At 42.2% G+C, this 16,369-nt stretch overlaps 1 protein-coding gene across 3 annotated transcripts in view; it reads right to left on the bottom strand.

Annotated features, from left to right (window-relative positions):
• Positions 1-10,382: 10,382 nt before the first annotated feature.
• Positions 10,383-16,369, bottom strand: part of sema3ab (sema domain, immunoglobulin domain (Ig), short basic domain, secreted, (semaphorin) 3Ab) — a 43,483-nt gene continuing 37,496 nt past the window's right edge. For all 3 annotated transcript variants that reach the window (XM_037450966.2, XM_037450965.2, XM_037450963.2), the window contains 6 exons: positions 16,204-16,295; positions 16,078-16,119; positions 15,476-15,633; positions 14,191-14,258; positions 13,108-13,253; positions 10,383-12,871 (listed from right to left, as the gene is read on the bottom strand). In XM_037450966.2, the coding sequence (XP_037306863.2) occupies positions 12,338-12,871; positions 13,108-13,253; positions 14,191-14,258; positions 15,476-15,633; positions 16,078-16,119; positions 16,204-16,295 (1,040 nt within the window). In that variant the 3' untranslated portion in view covers positions 10,383-12,337. The remainder of the gene's footprint in view (positions 12,872-13,107; positions 13,254-14,190; positions 14,259-15,475; positions 15,634-16,077; positions 16,120-16,203; positions 16,296-16,369) is intronic.

The following is a 16,369-nucleotide window of genomic DNA, read 5'->3' as shown; positions in this document are numbered from 1 at the left end:
AGGTTTCTTTCATGCCCTGCCCATAAAACATGTCATTCCGTTTGTCTACAGTATCTACCCACCTCTCCCACTACTTGGTTCTGTGAAAGCTAGTCGTTACTTTGTCCCTCCCCATCATACCACGCCAGGCTTCTCTGCCTGTCCATCTGTATTCTGTCTAAATGACCTACTGCTTGCATCTATTTGTTTATGTCCAAAGTTTTTTTTAGTTTTTCAGAACAAAAGGTCTAGTATTGTCAGTACTGTGTCAAAAATTAATGTTGAGCATATCGATATGCAGTCTTGTGTTTTGTCTGTTTAGTGTTTTGTTTCGTCTCAAGGTCCACAGCTTTCTGAACCCAAACATATTCAAGAAGTAAAGCAAAACATCTCGATGTTTGTGACTGGAATCATTATTGAATTGTGCACGCGTCCCACAGGGAAGTCCCACAAGCGTCCAGTTTCTGGAGGAGAGTGTTCTCTGTCTCCCGCAAGACCTTCTGTAATACATCTGTTTCTCTGTGTCTCTTTCTAATGGCGGTGCGGTGACATCAACATGAAGTCACGCTTACCCCCGAGCACGGATGTCTGAAAATAACTGCTTTTAGTCGTTGCGGTTTTCAAATCTGTTTATGGTCCATTGTGTGATGTGAAATGTGAAAATAAATATCATCACACTCTATAGATGCACATTGGTTCAGAGCAAAAATAAAACAGAATAGTGTGAATAGCTGAAGGGGAGAGGGAGGGGCTGTGAACGGAAAACAAGGGATGAACTCACAGCTTGAATATGAGTGTGAATGCATACCCATCAACAAATGGCAAGCCTACAAAATTAGACCCATACAGTAATACAAAACTGGAAATGATTGCCATAGGCTTTAGCAGCTGTACCCCCCCCCCCCCCCCCCCCTCACCACCACCCTACCCCACCCACCCACCACTCCCTGAGATCTGATGACTCCAACTCCCACGTTACACCTGTTCCCTCCCAGAACAGAAGGACTTTGTGTCTGTGGTCGTCATGTAACGTACACTATCCCTGCTGTTGTTCCATTCCGTGGTGCAACTACAGATCGTTGATGGTGGGACAACTGTTCAACAGTTCACCATGAAGCTGACACCATGGGCATATTTTAGTTGTTCAGCTTCATTTCTGATCTCTTAAGCCACTACTTCAGATTGATTGAGTCATTTAAGGAGGCTAATGCATATAGGCCAGTGAGTGCAGTTTCCACTTAGTCACATTGGCCCACAGTGGATAGGCCTCTCCTTCTAATGGCAGTAATCCGTCAGACATCTACTTCAGACCAGAAACAGCAGCAACAAGAACAACAGCTCAATCCCTCACCTGTTTCCCTCGCCTTTTTCTTGATTTGTGTTGTACTCTACGCCCTTGATGTTTCCATTAGTATGATTCTGACTATGCACGCAGCTTGCGCCAAGGGCCCAGCCATGCAGACCTCCTACACAGCTGCCATGCACCCACTTTCTGTCCACCTCTATTGAAACGCTGTCCTCTTACGCGTGTCCCTGAGATTCCAACAACAGATTGAATATTTATTAAACATGCACGGCACTGCAGATGTTTTTCTAAATGATGTGACTACGTCAAATTGCAATAATGGCTCATTTCACAAAACGTGACGAGCAGTCTGTCAGATTACCTTAAGTCACCCTCATGTAGCTGCTGTTTTAGGAGGCTAAGGTTGTGTATGATTGAGTGCTTATGTCTGGCGTTTGTTTGGATAGGTCATGTCCAAACGTCTGGTGGCGTTCCTTTCATGCCCTCTGAACACAAAAAAAATATTTTCATTCATGTTCATGCTGTTTCAATATACAAACCTGTTCACCAGAAGTCTCACTCACCTCCTGTTTGGATCCGCAGAAACACACCAGCCTAACCCTCAAACAATGTTTATGCCCATGCAAGTGTCTCATAGTTACTTTTCAACTGAACTACAGCGGTACACTGCAAGAAAGTCAGAGAAAGAAGATATTAAGATAATAAAGGCAAGATTAAATTAAGTAGGTAAGTATGTGTACATGCATGTATGCATGACACTGTGTGTATGTTAGAGTATGTCAACCAATGGTTGCCTGCTGGGCTCCCCTCAGCTAAAGAGAGGTCAGCTCTCCCCGGTCTCCCGTGGCAACAGAAGCAGTACTGTGAGGATCCAGTGTTTCAGAGCTACTAGGTACTTCCACCGTTTACACAGGTGGCTATCATATGGTGAAGGTTCTCCCTACGGCACACACTGAATCCAGAGACCTCAGCTGGAGTTTGACGGCAGGTAAAGTCCTTAATTCCTTGCTGTACATCAGCGATCACACAATATAACTTGAGTGACAGACAAGTGTTATTGTCACCGATGCGTGGTTTGGAGATTCTGTCCGTGAATGTCAACGTTGCATTGTGTATGACACCGTGCAGAGGGAAGGTAAGAAGAAGTGTAGACCTACTCTGAGTAAGAAGCCATGTGCAAACATCTTTACTCATATGAAAAACATCTTTTAGCCCAGTATATTCTGTTACACGTCAACTCCTCACATCTCACCCACTGAGTGCTGCTAACCTTCAGGTGAGGTCCTAAGTAGGTGTGTGTTTTGCATGAGTGTTCATAGCAACAAAGCACGGTAAATAACATTTCTCTGTGGCAAATGTAATGTCAAAAACAAAATATATTGGCTGCTTTTTGGCTTCTTTTGCTTCCTGTGATTCAGCTCTCAAGGCATATGTCTTAGTCGTAGGATTAGTAAATGGGAAATACAGTCCAGGCCAGTGCTCTGCAGTCACAGATGGTGACGATGAGGAATGGGTTATTCTTCTGGGGTGATAAGTGGAAGTGACCATCTGCCCTCATGTGTATTCTCATCCATCATCATGGTAACCGTCACATAATCGGCAGGTGTTTACGCAGGTGTTGCTGTGCGTTTTAAAATGCATGCACATTGTGTGCATGTGTTTATGTTCTTTCAGGTACATTTTAGTTATGTTTGTTTTGCACATGAGCCCTGCAGGATAAAAAAGTTCACAGAGATATGAAAGTAGTTATTAATCCCCAATGCATTCTTATCCCTCAGGCTTGGCAAAGTGACATGATGAGTGTATTTATTTTGAAAGGTTTGCAATTGAAAAACCAGGCTTGAAATGCTTGTTGTAGCGCTGTCTGTATGTGACTGGTACCAGACAAAATAAAGATGTATATAATAATAATAATGACTGAAAAGGATTGACGAAACATCTGCCTTCACCATGTACTTATAGCTGTTTTTTGTTTAACTCTTTTTTAAGGGAATTCCCACACAGAAATGAGAGACAAATTCATTTAGGATAAAAGCTAAAAAAAACAAGGATTTCAAAGTGTGGAAAAAATATGTTTGGACTCAATGCGGGGAAAATACTGCGCTGCTCTGTACACTGCTTCAATTTCAATTTTTGGAAAAGAAAGCCTTGCTTGTAAGTGCAAACTGGCTGGACAACTTTCCTCACTGTAACCTGGCTGTAAATTCCTGCCTTGCTCATCTTAGTGTGAGAGACGATGCTCGCATGTTAATGCTTACCACTCACTGTTTATGAATGAATGCTCACACTAATCATTGTGCCCCCCCCCCTGCTCCAGGGCGGGACAACCATGCATTGTTGGTTACAGGGGAAATATTGTGGAATTTTCACCCTGCCTCCATTTTCTGAAAGTTGAAGTTGAAGTGGCTCTGAAGCAATAAAGCAGAGGTGGGACAAAGTCATTGTTATGCAAGTCACAAGTAAGTCTCAAGTCGTTGCCCTCGAGTCCCGAGTCAAGTCGAGTCAAAGATGAGGCAAGTCCCAAGTCGAGTCAAAAGTCAAAGCCAACAAGTCCCAAGTTGAGTCCTAAGTCTTACCATTTTAGTTTCGAGTCATTTCAAGTCCTCTTATTATAGTGGGGACGGGGAACCCTGGGTGATGGTGCGCTGCCTCACAGACCTAGACTACAAAGGGAAGGGAAGGGTAATGGTGGATGGACTGTGACTGTGTTATAGTACTTTAAAACGGACGTTGACATAATGTTGGCGAGGATTTTCATCTGAGTCTGAATCCGGGTTCAAAAATCCCGATTTTTGTAACCATGAACGAGCTGTCTCGTTGATACGGTCAAATGGACTGCAGTGATTGGATGTCGTGCAGGCAGCGCGCGCTCTCTGCATACAGGTGGCGCACATTTTTTTGACAGATGCAGATAAACGGAGCGGCGCGGCCGTGTGAAAATGTTTTCCCCCAGTTTTCATGGGAAGTAGCAAGTCTTCTCGAGTCAAAAGGCTCGAGTCCAAGTGAAGTCACGAGTCATCGATGTTAAAGTCCAAGTCGAGTTGCAAGTCTTTGTACGTTTTGTCGACTCGAGTCATCAAATTCATGACTCGAGTCTGACTCGAGTCCAAGTCACATGACTCGAGTCCACACCTCTGCAATAAAGGTTTCTCAAAAGCCTCAATGAATTAAATAGTGATCTGTAAAGGTAGCTGTGTTCACATCCCGATAGTAACCACTCAACCATTCAACAATGCTGTTGGACGTAGACGGGACACAATTTTATTGAGGCCAAATGCTTAAAAAAGTAGTGCATGCGGTATTCACATCTGCGAATTAAGAGTGCAACTCATACTTTGGGTGTATGTGATTGCTGGTATGTCTCTCTTTGTAAATTATGGTGTCTGTTTTTTTTTCTGCATTTTCTTCTCCCGAATGCCAGACTGGCTTCGCGTCAACACCTTTTCCCTGTCTGAACCCGGCCTTACTGATGAGGACAAAGGCTTGAAACGGCCTTTTAATACTAAGATTCGCTCACACAATTGCACGCAGCATGTGTTTGTCATTGACAAGCATGAGTAAGAATGTGAGTGGGGAGATGAGAGTTGGGTGGAACCTATCAGGGCTAATGCTTGTTGCAGATGTACTGTTGGTTTCTATCAGTTGACCCATTAACCTGCCTTATCGCAAACACCGACCTTGGTCAAAATCTCTTGTTTATCCATCTCCACGCGTCACTTAGTTTACAAGTCTCCCTAACTCTGATATACGACCTTTACCAACTGTTGACATCCCAATGAGACATTTTCCAGAGAAACACAAGCCAGCTGATGCATACGCACACACATACACACAAGAATGTTGAAGGCGGTATTATATCCTCAGAAGAAAAAGTGAGCCTTTGCATTTTTCTCCAGCAGGGTCAAATACAATTTACCTTGACGGAATAGATTGATATTGGGAGAGATGTTTTCTAGCAGTGTCATGTCTGTACAACAGGAGATGTCTCTCTAAGCTTAGCACAAAGACGCTTATCAGGTGGAAACATCTAGTCTGGCTGTAACCAAATGAAACAAAATCCACCTTCAAAGATCACTAATTATCATATGATCTAATCGTTTTCAGTAAAATAGATGGCCGCCGGCAGTAGCTGCTTCATTACTGTACAAACACGGTGAGAGTGGAATCAATCTTTTCCTCTCACTCTAGAAAGCATTTAAAATAATTAATGCTAAAAATCCTTTGAGTTCAACATGTGCCTCATTCCAACCCAAACATTCACGGCAATTCATTCTTAAAAATACAATAATAATGTCCTGAAAGCTTTTACCCCCTTATTAAGTTACAATGTCACACAGATGCCACTGTGGCACCGATCAGAGCAATGCCTGTTAGGCCGTGTCCGATCTGTCTGACTGTTGCACACAAACACACCGCAACCTTCTGTGCCTCCGTCGTCACTTTTGGTGGAATCAGAATTCTATGAAAACAATGGCAAGATCTGCATTCACTGTGTGAGAAGATACATTCAAATGTAATCAAATCAACACTTCATGTAAACACTTTTCCGGGAAAAAAACACCCTTGTTTTCAGGTCACATTTTGAACCCTTTGAGTGTATATATTCATCAACATGGTTTCTCCCAGCAACCATGGCCTGTGAGAAATCCACTGTGCCGCGGCGGAGAGAATTTCTTTCATTGACCACTAATTGGTTAATGCGGCAACAGTGTGAAACAGATGTTCTATTTTCATTTTCTCCCCACATGGTTGGCTAAGAAAACACCTTAGAGGTAACACCTGCATCTGAAGTTCAAGCTAAGCACCAGTTTGTTGCAAAATGATCTTCACATAGCAACAGCTGTGAAGAACATGGTTTTTAAGCCTTGTAAACCTATTTGAAAACATCTCGGCATCTGTATTTTACTTACAGTACATCTCAAAATGAGGGTGTCATGGCATGTCTATTTTATTGTTTTACTGTACTTTGTGCCTTAAGCATTGATTTATGATTGACAGGACTTTGCTTCTGTTACAACATGATTTCCCACTGAGATTAATGACGTGCTCTGTGGGTCTCTTTTAGTCCTGATACAACACTTTAGCATGAATTGTAAATGTTGGATATGGCCGATGTGTCTTTCTGCAGCGGGTTTTAATCCCAGCCGGACTGAGAGAGAATAACAGTGTTTTACATGAACGACGTGGAGCTGTTCTAGAGAACGTTCTCTTCAGTACATCGCTGCAGTAGCTAATCTATAATGACCAAGACGCATTTGGGTGGTGAGTGTTTAAGCTCCAGGTTGTCACGAAAGCACATCAACACAATTTAACATTGAGCAAGGGGTTACACGTGGGAGGGAGCAAGGATGGAGATGGAGATTCACTTGTTTGCACTTCAATATTCTTGCAAAGTCTTAGATATTCTTTGTTTGAATTTTTGTTCCTCAAGGGAACGTCCTGTGGTTATGTTAACATTTCTGTGTTTACACATTTTTATGTTAACACCTTTTTTAGGCTTTGTCTGCTTTGAAATGGAGAATCAGTGACTGTTAATCTTCCTAATATCCTTAACGCAGGGCTGAGCCAGAATGACACATAACTAATCCCTCCACTGGGTGATGTGTTCCAGGAGCTCCAGCCAAGCCTTGTTCAAGCAGACCCCAATCAGTTACAGATTAGCCCCGTGGAATGGAGGGGCCACGCAACAGTTCAACACACAGCACACTACCAAGACAAATTTTGATGATTTGACCTCTGCTCTTTGGTGCACAGATATTTGACCCATAACAAGGTCAGCCGAGGTCAGGCGTTAGGCCTCATTCAGCCATCGTCTCATCAGATGCTTTGAGAATCTCTGGGTGCTTTTCTTTACAATAACCCCTCCTGCACCTTTGGTTTAATATCTTCTCAGGCTTCACGCTTTCCCCTGAATTCATCAGATACTTGATTCAGTTGTACCTTTTGCTGCATTCTTTTAGGAAAAATAAGACATTTTACAAAAACAATAATGATGGATCAACGAGTATTTGAAACTGTGAATTTGGAATACATTTCCCTCAATTAAAAGTCCTCCTACCCACACTGTCCTCACGCCACCTGAGGTGGTAGATGAACACAAACTGTGTCCCAGATGATTCACATTCTGGCTGATGCTAATCTTGGACTGTCTGGACAGCTACATTACACAGTGCCGTCCACACCAACTGATTAACTGGACCTGTACATCATTATCACTGGATAAACATCTCCAGGCTCCTACAAACAGACTTGGGGTGATGGACCCATTATGGTGAAGTTTAATCCAATGTAATTGTGTGTTTATGGGTGTGCCCTATTTTTCAAGTGCAAGCTAGTAAAGGTGAGGGAAGAGCGAAACTTTTGTTTACCTAATCTGTCAGATGTTACAAAACTGCCCTTAAGTCACAGAGGCTCGGGATAAAAACACAGAAAAAAACGGACACAATAATATAAAAACCTTCTGTTCTTGTGAACCTTTAAATTTCCTTCACAATGTGCTGAAGCTTAAGAGGTGTGTGGTGTGTGGTTGTTCTATTAATACATCAAAGAAGAACCTGCATTCTTTCCATTAGAGAACTATCGTGATGGGGTTTGTTGCATTTCGATATATTAGTTTGCAGTGTAAAATAAATGTGTCCATTATAAACATTTGCACCAAAAGAGTAAGTCGACTCCTACACAGTCATAAAGAAAAACATTATTACAGGTCTTTTCCGCTAAAAGGGACGGAGTTAAAGGTCTTCTCATACGTCCAGTGTAAACTTTCTGTGCCATGCTGTCAATCATAGTAGAGGGAAAGCCGCGGTCCTGCACACCGCCAACACCGCCACCGCTGCCAAGCTGCCACAGTTAAATGACTGTGTCCTCTGTTTTACCCCAGGCTAGAGAGATGTGCCCTTGCATGCAAACAGAACATTAACACGCCAGACGGGTCTGATGGGAAGCAGCTCACACAGACTTAGAACCCTGACCGCACTTCAAAGAGTTTTCCTCCCATGATCTATTAAATCCCCACCTCCAACCTACTAAATTAAGTTTTCCAGAAAAATAACTTCTGACCCCTCCACTCAATCACACTCGCAGAAACTTCCACCGAGGGCATTGACTCAATGGGACACTGCCAGAAGTTGACAAGCCTTTGATAAGTGACAGCTGAATAGATCATTACCTCACTCGGGCGGTACTGTGAATGTGACATACCTTGTAGTACTCTGCTCTTACCTGGCAGAACAGAGCGGTGACGTCCGAGTGTTATTTCTTGCCTGGCTAATGGGCTGGATGTTGGGTCTAGGGTCATTTTTTAGTTGAGTAAATATCAGGCATGTTTTCTCTAAAGCGTGTGGCGTTTGGCTCCCCTGGGGCTCCCTCCACTGCTCCCAGCGGGGTGGCGTGTCCTCCTTTAGGAAAATATCTCAAAAATTGGGAGCATCCACTTTTGTGGTTTGCATCATGATCCAAACATCCACAAATACGTGGTTCTGCATGCTGAAACGTGGCGCAAAATGTTCTGCTGTTGGAATTTTCCACCAATCTTTCAGATAAACCAGTGGGCTGTGTCTCGTGGTGCCTCAGAACAGACCAGCTGGAACGTACTGGTGATATGTGCATGTGTGTACACGTCTCCAGCAGAAGCCCACTGGGCGTAGTGAAGCATCGACCCGGTTTACTGTCACTAGAGCAAAACAAATGACCTTATGCCCCATTTCACATTCTCCCAAGCCTCCTGATAGGAGGGAACACACCAAGGCCTCTTCCCCACACAGGAAGTAAAGGATGGAGGAGGCAGTAAAATATGATGAGTGTCTTAACGCACTGTGTTTGCAATCATGTGATCTCATGTGTTCACTCAGCTGCATGCCAGATGAGTCCTAATCCACACCTTCATGGAGTCCATGTTGGGGCAAGGTGAGTTTCACTTGAAGAAACAGAGAAGGTGAGTAATCACACTCGATTGAGTCACCCGTACCTATTGACTGTACTATATTTTAGATATTTTGAATTTGCAAATTGTGTATCAGGTGTATTACCCTCTACAAATTATTTTTTTTCAAATAATATTATATATAATTCAATCAATATTCAAATAATTAAATTCCCTTTTGGGATGATGAAGTTTAACCAAAACCAAAACTGGTGGTCCTTTGTGTGGGTGTCAGGGCGGTCCTTCTCACTCACCCACAACCTTTGCCTGGAGTCAAAGTTACAACTACTGGTTTCCATGCGGCAGAGTGGAGGTTGGAGGAGTTTCAAAGGAGTGTCAAAAGGAGGTTCCTTCAGCCACTGGAGGGCAGTCATGCTCTATGCTTCACGGAGAGATGCTATAATGAAGACCTTTGTGTGTGGATGCAGATCGAGAGCTCTGACAAGCCCTACTTTTCTTAGAGGGTGCCATCATCAAATGGTCATACTTGGGTTCTGAAAAAGTCAAATCTGATATTCCAATATTTCTGCAGTTATTATAGTGTAGCATTGAATAGCGTCACCCTGGTCACAACAATGTCATCCAAATTCAGGTCATGTCAAGAATAATGAAACAAAGTTTTCCATGTGTTCTTTATCATCACAATCTTTTGCAAATGATCTTCCTTTTGAAGTGTCTAAGGAAGTTAAGAGTGAAACTCACGAGCAACCACGGCAGCAATTTAATTGACTTCATGGGTCAAGGTCAAATCCCAGGTGAGACATATGCTCGCTGACCTGTGACCTTGGATCAAAGGTTGCCCGATCTCCAAACAGAAGCTCTATTGTGATAAAAACAAGACGGTTGTGTTTTGAACTTGTGCTCCAGGAATGCCATATTTTAACCTAGCGCCTATATAGCACTGTTGTGTATGCTATACAGACAAATGTAATGTTTTTGTGGTGTGTATATACGGTGTGTGTCCGTATCTACAGTATATCCATATACATACTGTACATATACATACAATAGTCTATGTGTGTGCTTTTCTATCAAAGCCACCAGAGGGCAGTAGTACAGTTCATATTTTCTCCATCTCTTTAAGATGGTAACAAATGCAGAAAATCTAAAATCAAATCAGATCTTCTACGCCACAAGAAACTCTTTTCACGAATCAAATTCCATGACAGAAGCAGGTGAGGTCACAAAAAAATAGATTTAATGAAGCCAACACTTCATGAAGAGACATTTATTAGATCAGTAAAGTACATAACAACCATCATCGTCCTCTCGCCGAAAAAGCAGCAGCAGCACTTTATTCCCTCACGTTCACTGTGTGTCCAGGACAGACGCAGTGACACACCCTACATGTTCTCTTCATAACGATGAGCTTATTATATGCACATCCCTACTGAAAGTACCACAACTCTGGCTTTGAACTTGTCTTGTTGGCCTGAAATTGCTTTCTCGCGGACGGCTGCAGCTGAATCTCGTCTTCAGCCGCCATGGCTTCCAAAGGCAAATGTAGTTTGCAGACCCAGAGTTAACGTGGTCATCTGATATACTGATGTTTCAATGCTCATCTGACACTCCATTTTTTTATGAACACCTACCTCAGGAATGATCAGTCATACATTTAAGAGTCCTAACAGAAATAGTATGTACATCTTTGAAATACTTAATATTGTGTACTGAATAGGCAAAAAACAGAATAACAGTGACAGCACCAGACAGTATATCATTGCTATAGCAAAATAGGAACACTACAATAGTATCCATGCACTAGTACACAGTGGCAAACATACACTATTGTATTTTTATTTACATACTGTTCACAGCTACATTACATATTTGTGTTTGTGTGTGTGCTTTGTCTAATAAAGAATTGTTAAAATCAGATACTAGATTAACTAGAACTAGAGTTTTTATGTTACATGCAGTGAAATGAAATTGTTTCACTGCGATGCCTGTGAGGAGACTCATGATTATGACGCAAGAAATGTGGAAGAAAAAAAAAGGATACAGGGTTGTGCTCAGTGCATTTGGTTTGCAATGCATGTCATGTTGACGAATAGAGATACATGTCTTCCAGTCAGTCATTTTGATGATACAGATATTTTAAGAGTCCTGTAGATCAGATGTATCATACCTTGGACAGAAAAGAGCCGTGCGCATCAAAAAATATTCTCACAATGTACATAATTGTATATCAATAAATACATATATAGCGGAAACCAAGTGTATCCAAAATAAGAGAACATGAAATAACTCGGTCGGACATTCCATGCACTGCAAAATAATAAAACCTGACTTTGTTTTAGAAGCTTATCCAAGGCGCAGACACATTGACAGGTACAAAATCTCAGAATCTTTCTTAAATAAATGTGGATCTGGTGAAATAACATAAAATAACAAGAAAACTGCGAGTCATTCCCTTTAGTCGGATGAGACACCATAGAATACAGTATTTACACTTCATTGCTACATAGTTGTATTAGTTGTCAAATGGGGACCGTTTCTCCAAAGTTCTTGCAGTGCTTATGCGTTTTCCTTTTCTCTGTTGACGCATTTAACAGTCTCTATGCTACCAAAAGTAACCCAACATCCCACATTGTGCTTTCCATGAGCTCCACTCGTTTGTGCTTCCAATTCCACTGCATTCCATTTACCCTCAAGGCTATTTCCTTATACAATCACTCCCAATCATATCATAGCATGATCAAGTATTTGTAGGTACTTAGTGACACTGATAGACACCTAGCATGCCAGAAAACTATGCCATTGATATTTCAATGTGGAATTATTCATGTCTGTTCGGCGGTTTGGGGTATCCCGTCCTCTTGCTGCTTCGCACTGTTTTGGGTTTTTTTTTGTCAGTGTTCGGGCCACAGTGGCCCGCCTAGATGATGTACTTGAATACTCTGGCGTGACACGACAGTCCTCTGCACTGTCCCGCGGTAAACTCACGGCTGCCCACGCACAGAACGCACCCGACGGCTGATCAGGATCGTTATCACCATCTACCAATCCAACTTCTATCCATTCTTTGTTGAAGATGTCAGTATCTCAGTATGAAGAAAAAGGGTGGATAGTGTAATCAGGGTTAGAGAATAAGGTTGTGGTTTGAGTGTTAAGAGTCAGGAGTTCTTGGGTCAGACACTGCGGGGGGCCCTCTCCAGTTCATGGGTCCTGCGGTTGCGTCCCTTCTGCCTTTCCTGGAGGTGTTTCCATTTGGCCGCGAGCCCCTGAGCATGCGTGTGAGAGCGAGGGTTCACCGCCTTCGGCTGCTGTTGGTGCTGTTGGTGTATTTGTACTTGATGCACCAGGTGAGCTTTCTGCCTCCTGTGCTTTCTCTCCCTTTTCCACACCTGCTCGCAGAACTCGTCCACACTGTTCAGAGTTGGGTGGTTGACTAAAGAGAGGAAGTCTCTGTACCAAAGCTTTTGATTTGGGCTTTCTTGAGGTGGGGAGAGATCCTGGGCAGGTGCTATTGCTGCGGCAGCTTCATCCCGATGTAGCAGATCCTCCAGGCGTTCAGTGTCAATGACCTCCAAAGTGACCTTGAGAAGTGTCTGCATGAAGCCGTGCTCCACCGCCTGGCACAGGTAGATCCCAGAATCCTTCTTGCTGAGGGTGCGGATCAGTAGGCCCTGGTCTGTGTGGATGAAACGTCCTTCTGATTTGATCTACAGAATAATGGATTTGCAGCGACAGAGAGATTAGTTTACAGGATAAACAATTTCAAATTCAAATTCAAATTCAAATATTTCACTAAAATTCGTGGCTGTTTTGATTACATAAAATGAAATAAAATGAACGACGAAATCAAATATTAATGAAATTTATTATAAAGCACCATTCATCATGCATCAATGTATTGGGGATTATTCAAGCATTAGGTGTGTGCTGAGTTAATGCCTACCTCTTGTTTGCGCTCTTCAGTCGAGTGCCGGTACTGCCAATAAGTCAGGGCTCTCTGAGACTTGGGACTGCACTCAAGGAAGGTGCTGCTGTTCTCCACACCGTACACCGTTTTATCCAGAAGAGTCGTCTGTCCATTAAGTTCATCTGGATGGAAACCACAGTGTGTTAGTCACCAGGGTCCTTGCAATGTATTTATAAGTATTTGACATTTGCAGTTAGTTGCAGACATTATCAGTTGGTATAATGGCTGAAGGTTATGATCCAAAACCACATTATAAATTCAATTCTGTATTCAATTATTTTAAGTTCTGTCAGAATGCATTTTTAAGTTGTAGAAAAGTTGTATTGCATAGCAGCATGGATTGCATTTGTTTCCAAAACTGCATTTTATATTATTTCGTTATTCTATCTTCTTTTTTTCTACACACATAAATAATGTGCAGTTTCCCAAAAACACAGAAATACGTCAAAGGAAAGGGTTTAATGGCTCCTCTCACTGAATTCTTCCATCTTGATGTCAATTTTTAAAAACGCTCCAATGATATCTGCTTCCAAATATTGTTTCCCCCTCATTTACTCAAAACATTTTTTTCCTTCAATCTTTACTTTACTTTGTTGCTTACTGAGTTGGTAGCAATAGGTAACCACACTTTTTGTGTGTGACTCCTCTAAGCTTCAGCATCTGTTAACATTTGTTTTTTCTTTTGTTCTTTCCAATAAAATGAAAGAATTCTATAATCACAGTGCATTACACACCAAAAAGAGTCCCGCTTTTGGACTACTAAGAGGGCATCAGAGTGGAGGGCTTGACAACAGGGAGGAGGCTTGGTGGTCCTGACTATGTTAATTAGAAGCTACACGTGGACCACGTAGTCTTCACACCACCAGACAAACATAAAACGCAGGACAGAAGTTCCTTTGGAACTGTTTTAATTTTAAAGAAATACTTTAAACAAAAGCTAATCATTTAGAAAAAATATATATCTTATTAGTCAGAGGAAAACCTCTGGTACAAAGATGTCTTTTGCATATTGTATTGATTAAAGAATTTGTTAAATACATTTTCTTTTCGATTATGTACCATGGTGTTGCAGGTCTGAACATTGTGTGAGTGGGTCTCCATTCCTGATATCTTGCCTCCTTGTTCGCCTGCAAAAAAAACAAATATAAACACCTTCATGAGTCGGGCGTCACTCCCTTGTATGTGTGTGTGTGTGTGTGTGTGTGTGTGTGTTTACAGAGAGTTTTTGTGCAGGTGTGGGTTTGGATGGGCAGAAATTGTGTTGGCCAAAACTAATAAATTAACAGCAGGCAGCCAATAGCATTGCAGACAAGGTTTAATAAGAGGGTGTGTAAGACAGAGGAATTCAAACATACTGAATCATTATAGCCTGTCATTCATCTGAGTTGCAGATACAAAGATACAAAACAGTTTCAAGTAAAGTGTGAAACATAAACCCAAGCACAATTAAACCATGGAAAACCTGCATTTGTGTGTAGGTCATTTGAGATGAGAGTTTGTGCTGTCTGTCTTATGTTTGAGCGAGAGCGAGTCAGGAGTCCAACTACCGGCAAGAGCGGGATGCTGTGCAGCTAGCTTTCGAATCAATAAGCCCTATGGAGCTATGAGTGGGAGGCTGCACACAGAGCACAAGTACACACATACATGAACACATGCAGGTCAGTCCACTGCTGCAACCACACTACCACCGAACCTCTACCATCGACCTCACCCCTGGTTCACCCAGACAGCCTCCAGACATGGCTGACATTGGGTCTCGTGTGCGGTAAACACATGAGGCAGGTTATATTTCTGACTCCCTGCTAGAAACACGACCCTCTACCTTAAGGGGGTTTTGGCAAAATACACAAAGCCTGCACTGTTACTGTGCCCTCGCTCCAGCTCTGTGTCCTCAATCACTATGTGAGAAGCCTTCCTCATAATCTGCTCTTACCTCTGTTAAATTTAATCAATATGCTAAACAAAAGTAATTTTCAAACTAGCATGACTCAAACATGTGTTGCACATTGTGCATGTTTACAAAAGCAGGCTCCAGTAACCGTGTGGAAAACACAAATGTTATTCTTTGCATATGAAAATTCCATCCTAGCTGTTCTACATGGGGGGGTTCAGTTTGAAAATTACTCATTAATCCAAACTATTCTTTAAATTCAGTGGTAATACCGTGCCAGATACCTAAGGATTACGTAATGTTGTTGTTTGGAAGTATCAGGATGGCTTTGTGGCCAACCTCCAAAAATACTTGCTAAATGTTTTGCAGGTCTGATTAAAGGTGTCGGACAGCCTGTAAAATACAATGAGAGGGTGGCGACATGACACGAACGTGGGAGTATGGATTCAATACCTTTTAGCCATGGGAAAGTATCTGGAGCACTCGGTGCCATCCCATGCACAGTAAGGGTCCCTTGCCAGGCAACACTCAGCACAGGCCTTCCCATAAACTTCACACCGATGCAAAGGCATCTGGGACACGCCGATTTCCGAGCCCAGATACAGTTGTTGCTGTGAGGGTAAACAAGAGAATTTAAATGAACAGAATTGATGTCACAGGAGCTTCACTTTAGGTGCTACCTCTCAATGAGTAATACGTCTAAAGTTTGGCTCAGCTTGTGTACGCAACGTGAAAATACAAGTTGGGAAACTTCTGCCGACAATTGTCAGATGTGTTTCATCTTCAAGGGAACAAGGGTGTCTTTGTTCACCTGTGAGGAAAGTTCTCTAACTCCCCATGAGACACTCGTTGTCACAATAAATCACTTTTCATTATATATCTAATCTCCATGTGTCTCTTCCCCATGCAGTGCGGGAGTCGTATCTTCAGCTTTTCCAGCTGACTAATTGAGTTGATATTATTTTCAGTAATCTTGAAATAAGCTTACTATTTCCTCTTGTCCACACAATGCTTCGAGAGTCATTTTAAAGGCAATAAGAACGACTTAATAATACCTGTTTTGTTGAAAGTACCATCGCTGTAATGGCGGTTGGCTCCTGCGATAACCAGAAAAGAACAATCAAAAATATGTTATGTTATGATTCACCAGTCATTCATTAGCCAATAAGAAAGAAACCTACTCTGAAGACAGTCATTTCTTCCAATAGGACTTCTTCCAGGTCATGCCAGGAGCCTCTGGGGATGGATACAACTTTCAGTATCGTCCCCATGTCTAACACAAACAAGGAAGCACAAACAATATTACAATAAGGAATGTACTGCAACTTAATTAGAACAATATTTTTA

The sequence above is a fragment of the Pungitius pungitius genome, chromosome 6, assembly GCF_949316345.1.
Source record: "Pungitius pungitius chromosome 6, fPunPun2.1, whole genome shotgun sequence".
Classification (NCBI taxonomy): Eukaryota; Metazoa; Chordata; class Actinopteri; order Perciformes; family Gasterosteidae; genus Pungitius; species Pungitius pungitius.
This window is presented reverse-complemented; position numbering and strand designations above follow the sequence as displayed.